Raw genomic sequence first — 19464 nt, 5'->3', positions numbered from 1 at the left:
ACTCATAGCGAGCAAGGGTGAAACCCGAGACCTTGATCTGTCTGCCTGCAGAGATCATAACAACAACTTGCATTTATATAGCACCTTTAACATAGTCCCAAGGCACAGGAGTATTATGAGGTGACCAAAAGCTTGGTCAAAGAGGTAGGTTTTAAGGAGCGCTTTGAAGAAGGAAAGAGAGGTAGAGAGGTTTAGGGAGGGAGTTCCAGAGCTTGGGGCCGAGGCAACAGAAGGCACAGCCACCAATGGTTGGGTGATTATAATCAAGGATGCTCAGAATTAGAGGAGCGCAGATATCTTGGGGGATTGTAGGACTGGAGGGTGATGGAGTCAATGGCTTGAGAATGGAGTTCGTGGTGGGGCACCGAAAACAATAGCTTCGGTCTTCCCAATATTCAATTGGAGAAAATTTCTGCTCATCCAGAACTGGACGTCGGGCAAGCAAGAGACCGTGGAGGGGTTGGGAGAATTGGTAGTGAGGTAGAGCTGGGTGTCATCAGCGTACATGTGGAAAGTGACGCTGTGTTTCCAGATGATGTCACCAAGGGGCAACATACAGCACAGAAGGAGGCCATTTGGCCCATCGAGCCTGTATCGGCTCTGTGAAAGAGTGATCCAATGTACTTTGGGACATCTGGTAGTTGAGAAAGATGCTATATAAATGCAAGTCTCTCTTTACCTTTTCCTGGGCAATATGTAGCTGAATTGAAAGACAGGCAGCTCTGATTGAGACGGGATGACAGTTTCCACATGGCCTTAGGCTCCGGTGGGGAAAATCAGCCCAGCTTTCCTGCTTCTGTTCACCATCCAATCACCTATACCACAGACTGTAGGTGGGTATATTAGGGGAGTGGCATCTGTCTTGTCGTGTGCTGGTCTCCATACAGTGGGAAAATGATACATTGCTGCAGTAGGGGGCGATCTTCCATCACTGGGGCAGAGGCAAATTGTGGCAACATTAAAGAGAGAGCTTTACTCTGTATCTAACCCCTGCTGTACCTGCCCTGGGAGTGTTTGATGGGATAGTGTAGAGGGAGCTTTACTCTGTAACTAACCCGTGCTATACCTGCCCTGGGAGTGTTTGATGGGACAGTGTATAGGGAGGTTTACCCTGTATCTAACCCATTTCAAGGACACCCTCAAAGCCACCTTGATAAAATGCAACATCCCCACCAATACCTGGGAATCCCTGGCCAAAGACAGCCCTAAGTGATGGAAGAGCATCCGGGAGGGCACTGAATACCTTGAGTCTCGTCGCCAAGAGCATGCAGAAAGCAAGTGTAGGCAGCGGAAGGAGCGTGCGGCAAACCATTCTTCCCACCCTTTCCTTCAACGACTCTGTCCCACCTGTGACAGAAACTGTAATTCCCATATTGGGCTGTTTAGTCACCTAAGAATTCACTTTGAGAGTGGAAGCAAGTCTTCCTCGATTTCGAGGGACTGCCTATGATGACGATCTAACCTGCCCTGGGAGTGTTTGATGAGACAGTGTAGAAAGAGTTTTATTCTGCATCTCACCCGTGCTGTACTTACCATGGAAATGTTTGATGGGACAGTGCAGAGCGAGGTGGTTAAGGCGGCATACAGAATGCTTACCTTTATTAGCCAAGGCATAAAATACAAGAGCAGGTGGGTTACGCTTGAAGTGTATAAAACAGTGGTTAGACCACAGCTGGAGTACTGTGTGCAGTTTTACTCATCTCATTACAGGAAGGATGCGATTGCACTAGAGGGTGCAGAGGAGATTTATGAGGATGTTGCCAGGAGGGGAGAATCTTAGCTATGAGGACAGATTGGATAGGCTGGGGTTGTTTTCCTTGGAACAGAGGAGGCTGAGGGGAGACCTTATTGAGGTGTATAAAATTATGAGCGGCCTAGACATAGTGGATTGAAAGGGTATATTTCCCTTAGCAGAGGGGTCAACAACCAGGAGACATAAATTTAAAGTCATTGGTAAGAGGTTTGGAGGGGAAATTTCTTCATGCAGAGGGTGGTGGGGGTCTGGAACTCGCTGCCTGAAAGGGTGGTAGAGGCAGAAACCCTCACCACATTAAAAAAATACTTGGATGTGCACTTGAAGTGACTTAGAGCTGGAAAGTGGGATTAGGCCAGATAGCCTCTTGTTGGCTGGCATGGACACACTGGGCCTAAATGACCTCCTTCCATGCTGCAAACTTCTATGATATAGCAAACAGGAAACCCTCTCTCCCAGATCTGATATTTACATTGCAGAGTTGTCAATTTAAGAGAAAGCATTTATTCCATGCCACAGAGAGTTGTTGATGCCAGTTCATTGTATATAATTCAAGAGGGAGTTAGATATGGCCCTTATGGTTAAGGGGATCAAGGGGTATGGAGAGAAAGCAGGAAAGGGGTAATGAGGGAATGATCAGCCATGATCTTATTGAATGGCAGTGCAGGCTCGAATGGCCTACTCCTGCACCTATTTTCTATTTCAGCGAGTTTCTCCCCCCCCCACACATAAATCCTCACATCTGGGCTCAGTACATTGCATTTTAAATCAGTTCCCCCTTTCAAAAAAAAATAGATGAAATCATCAGCCTCTACTGTTCACAGTTCCTGCAGAATCCTTATTTACCCATGGAAATCTACACAGCTATTGACCGAGGGGGACTTTGCCATCCAGCCCATTTTTGTGTGATCCTCCGCCCCCACACATCAGCGTGAGCCAATCGGATTTGTCTGTCTTTCCCCCCATCCCCCGGTGGCAGTGCGACACCCTCACTCCCTCAGTATTGCATTCTCAAAGGCGTCATCTCCAGATTTGAAACCGAGGCCCGGTCTCCTCAGGTTTGAAAAAGTGAAAAATCCCATGGCACTATTTCGAAGAGCAGGAGAGTTCTACCGGGTGTCCTGGTCATCATTTAACCCTCAACCATCACAAAAAAAATTATCTAGCCATGATCTTATCGCCGTTTGAGATCTTGCTGTGCGTACATTACTTCATTGGCTGTAAAACGCTTTGGGACATCCCGGAGTCACGAAAGGCGCTATAGAAACGCAAGTCTTTTCTTTTTTTCTCTGTATAACGTCGGATATCTGTGCCCCCCCCCCCCCAAAAAAGAGAAATACAAGCATTGCATTTAATACATTTTATTTAAATTAGCCCCCGGCAAACAAAAGAAATAGTTCAAAAAACACTGGATGCGATTTTAAAGTGCTAAAACTACAGACAACATCTCAGAATCCCATGGGTTTTCCGCTCAAAAAAAAGGGATAAAAGGAGCCTACTAAACAGCAAAAACAAACAGTCATTTTCTTCGCAGTAACTAGTCTCCGTATTCGTATTGGGAAGTCAAATCAAAACTGATGAGAATGATGAACCTTCACACACCCCGCTCACAAACACCAAGCTCTCCCCCGGCCTCGGATAGGCGGTCAGTCGCTCGGTTTATTTCCTGACCGAATGGGTGTTTAAAACTTTAAAAACAAACAAAAAACAGCAAATATAGCAGCTACAACTCGGAATGCAAAATACAATTTCTCTGAAGACACGACGCCCTTTTAATTTAAAAACAGAGACAGGATGGGAACCGTTTGTTGCCGACTCCACAAAGTACAAGCACATTACACACAAGGATGGCGACGAGAAGGCAGAGTCCACAAAGCACCGCGGATTTCTGACCGCCAGTCTTTGTGTCCATTTCCTCTCCCGGTCAGTTTCTCGATCTTCGTCTTGGAAAATGAAACACTGGCGATCGCTTCCATCAATACTACACGGAGATAAAAAAGGAGACCAAAAACGCGGCGGGACTGGGGATTTATATATCCATTATCCCCCCCTTCCTTCCCGAATAATTCCCCCCACCCCAAAAATCAGAAGTTGCTCAAACAAAACCCTCCCCCCACCCAACCCCCCTCAATTGCCTCATTTTTTCGAAGTCTGGGTCTTCTTGGGCAAGAGCACGGCCTGGATGTTGGGCAGCACGCCCCCCTGGGCGATGGTCACCCCTCCCAGTAGCTTGTTGAGCTCCTCGTCGTTCCGAATGGCCAGCTGCAGGTGGCGCGGGATGATGCGGGTCTTCTTGTTGTCCCGGGCCGCGTTGCCGGCCAGCTCCAGGATCTCGGCCGACAGGTACTCGAGCACGGCGGCCAGATACACCGGCGCCCCAGCGCCCACCCGCTCCGCGTAGTTGCCCTTCCGCAGCAGGCGGTGGACCCGGCCGACCGGGAACTGCAGGCCGGCCCGAGACGAGCGGGACTTGGCCTTGGCCCGGGCTTTGCCGCCGGTCTTACCTCTGCCAGACATCTTGTGCTGCTGCGATGGAGCGGCCTGGGCGATACAGTGTAGCTGTGGCCGGTTACAAAATCGCCACCAGTCGACTCTCGCTACAATGTAGCCGCTGGTCAGTTTCGACTGCCGCTTTCTGCAACAGTGTAGCTGCCAGGCGGTTTCTATTGTCGCTTTCTGCCACAATGCAACAAACAAGCTTCTGCAACCGCATTAACTCCACCCCCTTCGCGTCACCGCATATTTATAACCCACCAAGACGTCACCAGCCACTCACGGCCTGCCGCCGGATTGGTCCAGCGCCCGCCAGCTGCCTCTCCCATTGGAGTTAATTTGGATCCTTCATTTGCATATTGCCGCATAGGCAAACAGCTCATTGGACTGGGAAGCCCCTGTGTGTTCTGGGGGGTGGGGCGTGTTGGCTGCTTTTCAACCAAACCATCTGCTCACCGTGCATTTGAAGACAAAAAAAACCCCGACATAAATTACGCTCTTATATATTTGTTTTCCATGTTGTATCTTCACACATCCCCCTCCTTTCTGCCCAGCGCAGTCTTGGTTTGCTGGCCTGGAGTGCGGGCCAGCAATAAGAACAATTTGCATTTGTACAGCATCTTTACAGGAGGGCAAAAGACCCATGGCACTTTGCAAAAACTGGACCCCTTGATGACCAGGAGTATTTCAGTGAGCGAGTGGTCAATCTATGGAACTGGCTTGCCAGGGAGACGGTGGAATGAGTTAGCATTGATTCACTCAAAGACTTGCATTTATACAGAGCCTTTCATAGAATCATAGAAATTTACAGCATGGAAATGAGGGAGTTAATTTATGAGGAAAGGTTGAGGAGGTTGGGCCTCTACTCATTGGAATTCAAAAGAATGAGAGGTGATCTTATCGAAATGTATAAGATTATGAGGGGGCTTGACAAGGTGGATACAGAGAGGATGTTTCCGCTGATAGGGGAGCCTAGAACTAGGGGGCATAATCTTAGAATAAGGGGCCGCCCATTTAAAACTAGATGAGGAGGAATTTCTTCTCTCAGAGGGTTGTGAATCTGTGGAATTCACTGCCTCAGAGAGCTGTGGAAGCCGGGACATTGAATAAATTTAAGACAGTTTCTTAACCGATAAGGGATTAAGGTGATATGGGGAGCGGGCAGGGAAGTGGACTTGATCGGATCAGCCATGACCTTATTAAGTGGCGGAGCAGGCTCAAGAGGCCGTACGGCCTTCTCCTGTTCCTATTTCTTATGTTCTTATGGAAGGAGGCCATTTGACGTATCGTGTCTGTGCCGGCCGACAAAGAGCTATCAAGCCTAATCCCACTTTCCAGCTCTTAGTCCGTAGCCCTGTAGGTTACGGCACTTCAAGTGCACATCCAAGTACTTTTTAAATGTGGTGAGGGTTTCTGCCTCTACCACCCTTCTCCTCAAATCCCCTCTAAACCTCCTATCAATTACTTTAAATCTATTCCCCCTGGTTATTGACCACTCTGCTAAGGCAAATAGGTCCTTCCTATCCACTCTTTCTACGTCCCTCATAATTTTCTACACCTCGATTAGGTCTCCCCTCAGCCTCCTCTGTCCAAAGAAAACAACAACCTATCCAATCTTTCTTCATAGCTAATATTCTCCAGTCCAGGCAACATCCTTGTAAATCTCCTCTGTACCCTCTCTAGTGCAATCACATCTTTCCTGTAATGTGGTGATTCTAATTGTGGCCTAACTAATGTTTTATACAGTTCAAGCATAACCTCACTGCTCTTGTATTCTATACCTCGGCTAATAAAGGCAAGTATTCCGTATGCCTTTTAAACCACCTTATCTACCTGGCCTGCTACCTTCAGGGATCTGTGGACATGCAGTCCAATGTCCTTCTGTTCCTCTACACTTCTCAGTATCCTCTTATTTATTGTGTATTCCCTTGCCTTGTTCACCCTCCCCAAATGCATTAACCTCACACTTCTCCAGATTGAATTCCATTTGCCACTGCTCTGCCAACATGGCCACTTGCATTTATATAGTGCCCTTCTCATCCCAAAGCACTTCACAGCCAATGCAGTACTTCTTGAACTGTAGACACTGTTCTAATGTAAGAAATGTGGCAGCCAATTCGCACACAGCAAGCTCCCACAAACACAGCAATGTGATAATGAGCAGATCATCTGTTTTAGTGATTTTGATTGAGAGAACAGACAGGGCCTCGGTTTAACATCTCATCTGAAAGATGGCACCTCTGACAGTGTAGCACTCCCTCAGTACTGCCCCTCCAACAGTGCAGCGCTCCTTCAGTACTGCCCCTCCAACAGTGCAGCACTCCCTCAGTACTGCCCCTCCGACAGTGCAGTGCTCTCTTGGTACTGCCCCTCCAACATTGCAGCACTCCCTCAGTACTGTACTAGAGTGTCAGTCTAAAATTTTGTGCTCAAGTCTCTGGAGTGGGTCTTGAACCCACAACCTTCTGACACAGAAGCAAGAGTGCCACCCACTGAGCCACGGCTCCATTATCATTGTATCATGTGACTTCTGGGATGGTAGATGATGGACTAGATAGACCTTGGCCTTTTTTTGTCTAGCAATTCCTATATTCCAATATCAAAGCGATGGGTTTTAAGGAGGGTCTTAAAGGAGAGACGCATAGCACTAAAGCAAGAAATAGTAAGATGTTAGGTGGGGTCAAACTTAAGAGTGAAAATAGAATGGTCTAAGATAGGTTTACAATGTATGTACATGAACGCATGAAGCATAGTAAACAAAGTTGTTGAGCTGCAGGGGAAAATAGCCACATGGGAATATGATGTCATGGCGATAACGGAGACCTGGCTTAAAAAAGGGCAGGATTGGGTATTAAATATTTTTGGAAATATGGTGTTTAGGAAAGATAGGGATGGAAAGATAGGAAGTGATGTGGCAGTATTGGTTAAGGAGAATATTACAGTGCTAGAGAGAGAGGATGTCCTGGATGGGTCAAGGACAGAATTTATATGACTAGAGTTAAGAAATAATAGCGGTTCTGTTACAATACTAGGTATATTCTATAGACTGCTAAACAGTGGGAAAAATATAGAGGAGCAAATTTGCAGAGAAATTAGAGAGAGATGCAAGAACGATAGAGCAGTGATAATGGGGGACATCAGCTATCCTAATATAGACTGGGATAATAATAGTATAAAGGGCAGAGAGGAGGAAGAATTTCTGAAGTGTTCAGGAGAACTTTCTTGATCAGCATGTTTCCGGCCCAATGAGGAAGGAGGCATTGCTGGATCTGGTTCTGGGGAATGAGGTAGGTCAAGTGAAGCAATTGTCAGTAGGGGAACATTTAGAGAACAGTGATCATTGTATCAGTAGGTTTAGGTTAGCTATGGAAAAGGACAGGGAGCAATCTAGAATAAAAATACTTAATTGGAGGAAGACAAATTTCAGTGGGGTGAGAACGGATCTGGCCCAGATAAATTGGAATCAAAGATTGATGGGCAAAACTAGTGGAACAACGGGCCGCCTTTAAGGAGGAAATAGTTTGGGTACATTTGAGGTACATTTCCACTAGGGGGAAAGGTAGGGCAACTAAAGTCAGAGCTCCCCGGATGACGAAAGAGATAGAGAGTAAGATAAAACAGAAAAGGAACGTGTATGACAGATGTCAGATCGAGAATACATCTGAGAATCAAGCTAAATATAGAAAGTTGAGAGGGGAAGTGAAAAAGGAAATAGGAGGGGCAAAGAGAGGGTTGAGAATAAAATGGCAGCTAACATAAAAGGGAATCCAAAAGTCTTCTATAGGAATATAAATAGTATTGTGTTCCTAACACAGATGAGACTGCACACAGGGAGGTTAAAGTAACAGTGACCTCAGTCTTTATTAAGACACTCCAGAGTGAGGAACAGGCCTTAGGGGCCGGCTTATATACAGTGCTCCTAAGGGATGCTGGGATCCCTTGGGACTTCAGGGGATGCGCTCCCTGGTGGTGGAATATGGGAGTGCATGTTTTACAGATACACAACATCACTCCCCCCCAAAGTCAAAGTGAAAACTATTTACAAGGTGAGACGGTCGGGAGCCTTTCTTTCCCTGGTGTACAAATATCTGTTCTGGTGTGTTGGCTGTGCCCTCGCTGGGCTGGCATGTTGTTGGCCCTGCAGGGCTGCTGGATGAGCCTGGTCTTGCTGGGCTGTTGGGCATGATGGGTTTGATTTCCTGGTCCGATGTGGTGTCGTTGATCCTTTGGGTGTGTGTTGTGGGCTTGAAAAAGGTGGTGTCTGCTGTGGGTTGTTCAGGGCAGTCTGTGAACCGCAGTCTTGTTTGGTCCAGGTGCTTTCTGCAAATTTGTCCATTTTCTAGTTTGATTACAAACACCCTACTCCCTTCTTTAGCTATCACCGTGCCCGCGATCCACTTGGGACCATGTCCATAGTTTAGCACATACATTCAGATCAATTTCCTGTGACACAGTGGCGCGACCATCGTTTACATTTTGTTGCTGCCGCCTGCTCTCTACCTGATCATGCAGGTTGGGGTGGACCAGCGAGAGGCTGGTTTTAAGTGTCCTTTTCATGAGTAGCTCAGCTGGGGGCACCCCTGTGCGGTAGCTGAGCAGTACTCGGGACAGGCGGGTTTGGAGTGAGCCTTCTGCGACTCGTTTAAGGCTCTGTTTGATTGTTTATACTGCCCGCTCTGCCTGCTCATTGGAGGCTGGTTTAAACGGGGCCGAGGTGACATGTTTGCTCCCATTGCGGGTCATGAATTCTTTAAATTCGGCACTGGTGAAACATGGCCCGTTGTCACTGACCAGTATGTCAGGCAGGCCGTGGGTGGCAAACATGGCCCTCAGGCTTTCAACGGTGGCAGTGGCGGTGCTTCCCGACATTATTTCACATTCAATCCATTTTGAAAAAGCATCCAGCACCACCAGGAACATTTTACCGAGAAACGGGTCCGCATAGTCGACATGGATCCTCGACCATGGTCTGGAGGGCGAGGACCACAAACTTAATGGTGCCTCTCTGGGCGCATTGCTCAACTGAGCACACACGCGGCATTGCCGTACACAGGACTCTAAGTCAGATTTGATACCGGGCCACCACACGTGGGATCTGGCTATCGCTTTGATCATTACTATACCCGGGTGTGTGCTATGGAGATCCGAGATGAATGTCTCCCTGCCCTTTTGGGTAGCACTACGCGGTTACCCCACAACAGGCAGTCTGCCTGAATGGACAGCTCGTCCTTTCGCCGCTGGAATGGCTTGATTAGCTCTTGCATTTCAATGGGGATGCTGGCCCAGCTCCCATGCAGTACACAGTTTTTTTACTAGGAACAGCAGAGGATCTTGGCTGGTCCACGTCCTAATCTGGCGGGCCGTGACAGGTGATTTATCATTTTCAAACGCTTCCATGTCCATCAACAAGTCTGCGGGCTGCGCCACCATTAACAAGTTTGCAGGCTGCGCCATTTCCAACCCCGTGGTGGGCAATGATAGCCGACTGAGAGCATCCGCACAGTTCTCAGTGCCTGGCCTGTGGCGGATGGTAGTTATACGCTGATAGCGCGAGTACCCACCTTTGTATGCGGGCTGAGGCATTAGTATTTATCCCCTTGTTTTCAGCGAACAGGGATATGAGGGGCTTGTGATCAGTTTTTAGCTCAAATTTGAGGCCAAACAGCTCCTGATGCATTTTCTTTACCCCGAACACACATGCTAATGCCTCTTTCTCAGTCATGCTGTAGGCCCTCTCGACCTTAGACAAGCTCCTGGAGGCATAGGCGACAGGTTGCAACTTCCCTGCAACGTTAGCTTGTTGTAATACACAACTGATTCTGTACGACGATGCATCACATGCTAACACAAGTCTTTTACACTGCTTATACAATACAAGCAGCTTGTTGGAGCATAAAATGTTTCTGGCTTTCTCAAAAGCAATTACTTGGTTTTCTCCCCATACCCAGTTCTCCCCTTTACGCAATAACACATGTAGGCGCTCTCAGAGGGTGCTTAACCCCGGTAGGAAGTTACCAAAATAGTTGAGGAGTCCCAGGAATGACTGCAGCTCCGTGACATTCTGTGGCCTGGGCGCGTTCCTGTTAGCCTCTGTCTTGGCGTCTGTGGGGTGAATGGCGTCCGCCACGATCTTTCTCCCCAAAAACTCCACTTCTGTTGCCATGAAGACGCATTACGACCTCTTCAGCTGCAGCCCTACGCGATCCAGTTGCTGGAGGACCTCCTCCAGGTTTTGTAGATGCTCGACAGTGTCACGACCCGTGACCAATATGTCGTCCTGAAAAACCACCGTGCGTGGTACTGACTTGAGTAGGCTCGCCATGTTTCTCTGGAAGATCGCTGCAGCCGACCGAATTCAAAACGGGCATCTATTGTAGATGAACAGTCCCTTGTGCATGTTGATGCAGGTGAGGCCCTTCGAAGACTCCTCCAGCTCCTGCGTCATGTAGGCCGAAGTCAGGTCGAGCTTGGTGAACGTCTTGCCTCCTGCCAGCGTCACAAATAGGTCGTCTGCCTTGTACATTTCTGCTCGCAAACACAGTTCCAGTTATTTTATGAACATTGCTAGCACTTGTGTGCTGAGAGATTTGTTTGGTGTTATCACTGGTGGACATAAATGCCTGTGCTATCGCAATGGCCTTACTGAGGGTCGGTGTCTCTACAGTCAAAAGTTTTCGTAGGATGGTCTCGTGGCCAATGCCCAGTACAAAAGAGTCTCTTGGCATCTGCTCCAGGTAGCCATCAAACTCACATTGTCCTGCAAGTCGCCTTAGCTCGGCGACGTAGCTCGCCACTTCCTGACCTTCAGATCGCTGGCACGTGTAGAACCAGTACCTCGCCATCAGCACACTCTTCCTCGGGTTAAGATGCTCCCGAACCAGTGTACATAGCTCCTCATATGACTTATCTGTGGGTTTCACCGGAGCCAGAAGATTCTTCATGAGACTGTAGGTCGGTGCCCGCAGACCGTGAGGAGGACCGCTCTCCTTTTTGCAGCGCTTCCTTCTCCGTCCAGCTCGTTGGCTACAAAGTACTGGTCTAGCCGTTCGACATAGGCTTCCCAGTCCTCACCCTCCGAGAACTTCTCCAGGATGCCCACAGTTTGCTGCATCTTTGCGTTGGATTCGTACTCTTGTCGCCAGTTATTGTGTTCCTAACACAGATGAGACTGCACACAGGGAGGTTAAAGTAACAATGACCTCAAGCTTTATTAAGACACTCCAGAGTGAGGAACAGGCCTTAGGGGCCGGCTTATATACAGTGCTCCCAAGGGATGCTGGGATCCCTTGTGAATGGGTAGTAAGAGGAGGGGTGGGGTTGATTAGGGATCAAAAAGGAGACCTACGCATGGAGGCAGAGGGTATGGCTGAGGTACTAAATGAGTACTTCGCATCTGTCTTCACCAAGGAAAAAGATGCTGCCAAAGTCATAGTGAACGACGAGATAGAGGAGACACTCAATGGGATAGGAATTAATAAAGAGGAGGTATTAGAAAAGCTGGCTGTACTTAAAGTGGATAAATTACCAGGACCGGATGGGTTGCATCCTAGGATACTGAGGGAAGTGAAGGTGGAAATTGTGAAGGTGTTGGCCATAATCTTCCAATCCTCCTGGGATTTGGGGTGGCGCCAGAGGACTGGAGAATTGCAAATGTTGCACCCTTGTTCAGAAAGGTTGTAAGAATATAACCAGCAATTGTAGGCTAGACAGTTTAACCTTGATAGTGGGGAAGCTTTTAGAAATTATAATCTGGGACAAAATTAACAGTCACTTAGACAAGTGAGGATTAATTAAGGAAAGCCAGCATGAATTTGTTAAAGGCAATTCGTGTTCAATTAACTTGATCAAAATTTTTGGATGAGGTAACAGAGAAGGTTGAGCAGAGCAATGCAGTTGACATACATTTCCAAAAGACGTTTGATAAAGTGCCACATAGTAGACTTGCCAGCAAAGTTGAAACCCATGGAATAAAAGGGACAGTGGCATCATGGATTCGAAATTGGCTCAGTGACAGGAAACAGAGAGTAGTGGTGAACGGTTGTTTTTGGGACTGGAGGAAGGTATACAGTGGTATTCCCCAGGGGTCAGGACTAGGACCACTGGCTTTTCTTGATATATATTAATAGCTTGGATGTGGGTGTACAAGGCACAATTGAAACATTTGCAGATAACACTGTACAAGGATGAGAATTTGAAATTGCAAGCCTTGGCTCTACTAATCCTTCTGTATAAGCAACTGGGCTGCTTGAATGTGGATCTGAGCATCCGGAGGGATTGGGTGAGTACAGGCTGATCTTTTTCATCACTTATACCCTTCTCCCCCCCTCCCCCCCACCCCCAATCCCGCCCCCACCACATTATAAGACAGCAGACAGCTTTGATTATGTATTGTTGCCATGGGATTGGTAATTAACCGTGTACCATTGGGTGTAGTCTTAAATGTCAGCTGTGGCTCAGTGGATAGCACTACTGCCTCTGAATCGGAAGGTTGTGGGTTCAAGTCCCACTCCAGGGACTTGAGCACAAAAATCTAGGTTGACAGTTCAGTGCGGGAGTGCTGCACTGGCAGAGGTGCTGTCTTTCAGAGGAGCAGTTAATCTGTGGCTCTGTCTGCCCCTTCAAGTAGACATAAAAGATTCCATGGCACTATTTTGAACAAGAGCAAAGGAGTTATACTGTGTCCTGGGTCAATGTTTATTTCTCATCACTAAACCAGATTATCTGGTCATTGTCACATTGCTGTATGTGGGAGCTTGCTGTGCACAAATTGGCTGCTGCGTTTCCCACATTCCAACAGTGACTACATATCAAAAGTACTTCATTGGTTGTAAAGCGCTTTGAAATGTCTGGTGGTCGTGAAAGGCGCTATGGAAATGCAAGTCTTTCTTCTTATGTTATGTAAAAGGCTCTCAACAACAACAACAACTTGACTTTATATAGCATCTTTTAACATAGTAAGACGTCCCAAGGTGCTTCACAGAAGTGTTATCAAATAAAATTTGACACTGTGTCACATAAGGAGACAGCTTGATCAAAGAGGTAGGTTTTAAGGAGCATCTTAAAGGAGGAAAGAGAGGTGGAGAGGTTCAGGGAGGGAATACCAGAGCTTAGGGCTGCCAATGGCGGAGTGAAGGAAATCAGGCACATATTCACTTGCTGCACTTTTTACAAGACTTGTCCCGGCGTTTCCACCCTTGCTTCTCAGAAAAAACACAGAGACCCTTAGACAATTCAGGAATCTTGTCAAAGTTCCTCTCTGACCCCTGAATCGCAAGTCCCAGGGGGCCCCAATCCATTGGTTGTTGCCAAGAACCTTACCTGCCTTCGGCCGTGACCCTCTAATTTTCCAGATATGCAGCTAAGAAAGAAAGACAGACTTGCATTTATACAGCGGATATCACAACCTCAGGATGTCCCAAAGCGCTTTACAGCCAATGAAGTACTTTTTGGTGTGTAGTCACTGTTCCAATGTCGGAACTGCAACAGTCAACTTGCGCACAGCAAGCTCTCACAAATAGCAATGATATAAAATGACCGAGATAATCTGTTTTAATGATGTTGGTTGAGGGATAAATATTGCCCAGGATACCGGGGAGAACTCCCCTGCTCTTCTTTGAAATAGTGCCATGGGATCTTTTCCATCCATCTGAGAGGGAAGACAGGGCCTCGGTTTAATGTCTCATCCGAAGAGCAGGGGAGTTCTCTCTGGTGTTAGATGATTTATTAAAAAACATTCTCGGGATGTGGGCATCGCTGGCAAGGCCGACATTTATTTCCCATCCCGAGTTGCCCTGCGAAAGTGGTGGTGGGCCATCTACCGTAGTCCATAATCTTTGTAGCAGGATTAATACAACTGAGAGACTTGCTAGGCCACTTCAAAGGGCAGTTAAGTGTCAACCACTTTGGTGTGGGACTGGAGTCACGTATAGGCCTAGAGTGGATAAGGACGGCAGGTTTCCTTCCCTAAAGGGAACCAGTTGAGTTTTTATGATAATTCGGTAGTTTGATGGTCATCATTACCGATCCCAGCTTTTTAAAAAGCTGAATTCAGATTGCCACAGTGGGGATTTGAACTTACATTCCCTGGATTATTCATTCAGCCCTGCGGTTTCCTGCTCCAGTAACCATTGGGCAGGAGCTGATAATCATCATCATTATCATCGGCGGTCCCTCGAGGATGACTTGCTTCCACGCCAAAAAAAGGATGAGTTCACAGGTGTTTCGAATGAAGAACCTGAACTACATCCTCAAGGGTGGAAGATGCCTGTGTGTGGACTTTTTTTAATGTGGGGTGGCCGTTGCACACCAGCCACCACACAGGCTTGACAGAGCTAGGTCTTGGTCCAGTGGCAAGGATTACCCAAGACAACTGGAGACCTGCTCTGCTGCACGGACCTAGTGTGAATATATATCGCAGAGTGGGCTGGCACGTGCTGCCCCTGGGCTCCTAGCCCTGAACTCATGCCTCCCCTGGGCCCCGATCACATAGAAACATACAAACATAGAAAATAGGTGCAGGAGTAGGCCATTCGGCCCCTCGAGCCTGCACCGCCATTCAATAAGATCATGGCTGATCATTCCCTCAGTACCATTTTCCTGCTTTCTCTCCATACCCCTTGATCCCCTTAGCCGTAAGGGCCATATCTAACTCACTCTTGAATAAAGCCAATGAACTGGCATCAACAACTCTCTGCGGCAGGGAATTCCATAGGTTAACAACTCTCTGTGTGAAGAAGTTTCTCCTCATCTCAGTCCTAAATGGCCTACCCCTTATCCTAAGACTATGTCCCCTGGTTCTGGACTTCCCCAACATCAGGAACATTCTTCCCGCATCTAACCTGTCCAGTCCCGTCAGAATCTTATACGTTTCTATGAGATCCCCTCTCATCCTTCTAAACTCCAATGAATAGAGGCCCAGTTGATCCAGTCTCTCCTCATATGACAGTCCAGCCATCCCTGGAATCAGTCTGGTGAACCTTCGCTGCACTCCCTCAATAGCAAGAACGTCCTTCCTCAGATTAGGAGACCAAAACTGAACACAATATTCCAGGTGAAACCTCACTAAGGCCCTGTATAACTGCAGTAAGACCTCCCTGCTCCTATACTCAAATCCCCTAGCTATGAAGGCCAACATACCATTTGCCTTCTTCACCGCCTGCTGTACCTGCATGCCCACTTTCAGTGACTGATGAACCATGACACCCAGGTCTTGTTGCACCTCCCTCCACAGTCTCTCGTCGCTCCTTTGCCCCAATCTCGCTGCTCCTGCTGCACCTGCCCACGCTCCAATCATCGACCTGGATCTTGCTGACTTCACTCTTCTCTGCCGTCGCCCTCCTGCACCAGCTCGCGCTGTACCTTGTAGTGGCACGCCTCCACGCTCTCCAGGGGCCGCACGCCACTCCTTTTATGGCCCCGACCTGCCGCTGATGGTCTCTTGCAGGCGACCTCCACGCTGATAAATGAGTTGGGTGAATTGATGACAAGGTAGATTGTTCACTGTAGCAAGTGCTGAGACTAAAAAGCTAGCTGTTTTAAAACTCCTGAAGGACAGTGAGATCGGGTTTGAGCTTCACTAACAAGCTGCTGGGCCAGCAACAGAAACAAGACGAAGAGCAATTGTCGTGCCCTTAAGGCAGGTTTACTGGCAACAGTGTGCCGACCCTTCTACCATTTCCCACAGGCACGCCGTACAAGTCGGGAACTCACAGAGATAAAGTGAGTGGGATGTTACAATTTCTCAGCTGCATTGCTGAGAGTTTTGAATCAAGAAAGAACCTGCATTTATATAGCGCCTTTCACAACTTTGGGTTGTCGCAAACACTTCACAGCCAATGAAGTGCTTTTGAAGTGTAGTCACCATTACAATGTATGAAACATGGCCTCCAATTTGTGCACAGCAAGATCCCACAAGCAGCGATTAAAATAATGATCTATTTTAGTGAATGTTGGTTGAGAGATAAATATTGGCCAGGATATTGGGGAAAACTCCCGTGCTCTTCTTCGAATAAGTGCCAAGTGATCTTTTATGTCCATCTGAGAGGGCAGACGGGAACTTGGTTTGATGTCTGACCTGAAAGAGGGCGCCTCTGACAGTGCAGCGCTCCCTCAGTACTGCACTGGGAGGGTCACGGGAACCGAAGCCTAGGCCTGGACTAATGATACGGAAATATGAGATCAAATCCCACCATGACAGCTGTGGAATTTAAATTCAGTTAAAAAGCTAGTATTGGTAATGGTGACCATGAAACTACCGGATTGTTGTAAAAACCCAACTGGTTCACTAGTGTCCTTTTCGGGAAGGAAATCTGCCGTCCTTATCCAGTCTGGCCTATCTGTGACTCCAGACCCACAGCAATGTGGTTGACTCTTAACTGTTCTCTGAAATGGCCCAGTGAGACACTCAGTTGTAACAAACTGCTATGAAAAACAATAATAATAAACACGGATGACACTGGATTCGAACAAGGTAAAGGCACATCCACCCAGTCAACCCTGCAGAATCCATCTCAATAACATCTGGCAACTTGTGCCAATTTGGGAGAGCTGTCCCACAGACTAGTCAAACAACAGCCTGACATAGTCATACTCACAGAATCTTACCTTTCAGCCAATGTCCCAGACTCCTCCTCACCAGCCCTGGGTATGTCCTGTCCCACCGGCAGGACAGACCCACCCGAGGTGGCAGCACAGTGGTATACAGTAGGAAGGGAGGGAAGTGTCCTGGGAGTCCTCAACATTGACTCCGGACCCCATGAAGTCTCATGGCTTCAGGTCAAGCATGGACAAGGAAACCTCCTGCTGATTACTGCCCTCCCTCAGCTGATGAATCAGTACTCCTCCATGTTGAACACCACTTGCAAGAACACAGGGTAGCAAGGGCACAGAATGTACTCTGGGTGGGGGACTTCAATGTCAATCATGAAGAGTGGCTCAGTAGCACCATTAATGACTGAGCTGGCTGAGTCCTGAAGCACATAGCTGCCAGATTGAGCCTGCGGCAGGTGGTGGGAAAAACCTACTTGACCTCGTCCTCACCAAACCACCTGTCGCAGATGCATCTGTCGATGACAGCATTGGTAGCAGTGATCACCGCACAATCATTGTGGAAACGAAGTCCCATCTTCACTCTGAAGACAACCTCCATCGCGTTGTGTGGCACTACCACTGTGCTAAATGGGATAGATTCAGAACAGATCTAGCAGCTCAAAACTGGGCATCCATGAGGCGCTGTGGGCCATCAGCAGCAGAGTTGTATACCACCACAATCTGTAACCTCATGACCCAGCATATCCCTCACTCACCATTACCATCAAACCAGGGGACCAACTCTAGTTCAATGAGGAGTGCAGAAGAGCATGCCAGGAGCAACACCAGATGAACCTAAAAATGAGACACCAACCTGGGGAAGCTGCAACACAGGACTACATGCAAGCTAAAGAGCGGAAGCAGCATGCTATAGACAGAGCTAAGCGATCCCACAATCAACGGATCAGATCAAAGCTCTACAGTCCTGCCACATCCAGTCGTGAATGGTGGTGGACCATTAAACAACTAACGGGAGGAGGAGGCTCCATGAATAGCCCCACCCTCAATACTGGCGAAGCCCAGCACGTGAGTGCAAAAGATCATCTTCAGCTAGAATTGCCGAGTGGATGATCCATATCAGCCATCTCCTGAGGTCCCCACCATCAGGTTCAGGTGAGCAGAAATTTAAAAAGTTAAAATAATAAGGAGCAGGCAATAGAGCAGGGTAGCATTGGGAGGGAATGAAAACCAGAGTGTGACAGGAAGGGACAGAATGTATAAACATAAAAGTGAATCAGAAAGTGGGGTCAAAGCAGGAAACAAAGGTAAAAAAACAAATTTAAATACTCTTTATCTGAATGCATGCAGCATTTGTAAAAAATCGATGAGTTGACAGGACAAATAGATACAAATGGGTATGACCTGATGGTCATTACAGAGACATGGTTGCAAGGTGACCAGGACTGGGAACTAAATATTCAGGGGTATTTGACAATTTGGAAGGCCAGACAGAAAGGAAAAGGAGGTGGGGCAGCTCACTTAATAAAGGATGACATCAGTGCATTAGTGAGAAACGATATTGGTTCAGAAGATCAGGATGTTGAATCAGTTTGGGTGGAGATAAGGAATAATAAGGGGAAAAAGTCACTGGCGGGCATAGTCTATAGGCTCCCTAACATTAGCTACACTGTTGGACGGAGTATAAATCAAGAAATAATGGAGGCTTGTAAAAAAGGAACGGCAATAATCATGGGGGATTTTAACCTTCATATTGATTGGACAAAGCAAATTGGTCAGGGCAGCCTTGAGGAAGAGTTCATAGAGTGTATCCGGGATCGTTTCCTTGAACAGTACGTTGCGGAACCAACCAGGGAGCAGACTATCTTAGATTTGGTACTGTGTAATGAGACAGGATTAACATCTCCTAGTAAAGGATCCTCTAGGAATGAGTGACCATAACATAGTTGAATTACAAATTCAGTTGGAGGGTGAGAAAATTGGATCTCAAACCAGTGTCCTAAGCTTAAATAAAGGAGACTACAAAGGTATGAAGATAGAGTTGGCTAAAGTTGACGGGGAAAATAGATTAAACTGTGAGACAGTTGATGAACAGTAGCAGACATTTAAGAAGATATTTCATTAATCTCAACAAAAATATATCCCAATGAGAAGGAAAGACTGTAAGAGAAGGGATAACTGTAGTGTATGTAGGCACATTTAGTAATGACTCCACGAGGCAGGGTATGATACTTAAACTGTGTAGATCTGTAGTCCTTTATTTGCAGCTCCTGAGTGAGGATAACAAGCTGTGAGTTCCTTTTTATACTGGATTAACCCTTAGGTCTCCAGTAGCAGCACCCTCTGGTGTACAGGTAAGGTGTGTACAGTGTAAGGGTACATTCAGTGTTGCATAACAGTGTTACAGACATCACACAGTAAACAGGCGTGCATACACAACAACACTCATCCCTAAGCATTTTTCATATCCTTATTGTCATGACCAGGGGAGGTGATCAGTGGTGGGCTATGGGAGGTTGTGGTGAGGGTTGTGTGGTTGCCAGGTGTGACCCCTGTGCTTGAGGCTGGCCTCGTAAGTTTCCCGTCCCTCACACACAGACCATGCAGATGTCACTGTTGTGGGATCCCTCAGCGGGGGGTAGCCACGGCAGCAGTGGGTGGTGTGTATACAC

General features: G+C 47.4%; 1 protein-coding gene across 1 annotated transcript; it reads right to left on the bottom strand.

Moving 5' to 3' along the window:
* Nucleotides 1–3880: 3880 nt before the first annotated feature.
* On the bottom strand, nucleotides 3881–4470 carry LOC139277331 (histone H2A-like). The gene has a single exon (XM_070895656.1). It carries the CDS (start codon nucleotides 4268–4270, stop codon nucleotides 3890–3892), a length of 381 nt encoding a protein of 126 aa, XP_070751757.1. The 5' UTR covers nucleotides 4271–4470; the 3' UTR covers nucleotides 3881–3889.
* Nucleotides 4471–19464: the final 14994 nt, after the last annotated feature.

The sequence above is a fragment of the Pristiophorus japonicus genome, chromosome 12, assembly GCF_044704955.1.
Source record: "Pristiophorus japonicus isolate sPriJap1 chromosome 12, sPriJap1.hap1, whole genome shotgun sequence".
Lineage (NCBI taxonomy): Eukaryota > Metazoa > Chordata > Chondrichthyes > Pristiophoridae > Pristiophorus > Pristiophorus japonicus.
This window is presented reverse-complemented; position numbering and strand designations above follow the sequence as displayed.

Bases quoted from the DNA above. Each gene is read 5' to 3' on its own strand.
- LOC139277331 (XM_070895656.1), bottom strand. From the start codon at position 4,270: ATGTCTGGCAGAGGTAAGACCGGCGGCAAAGCCCGGGCCAAGGCCAAG.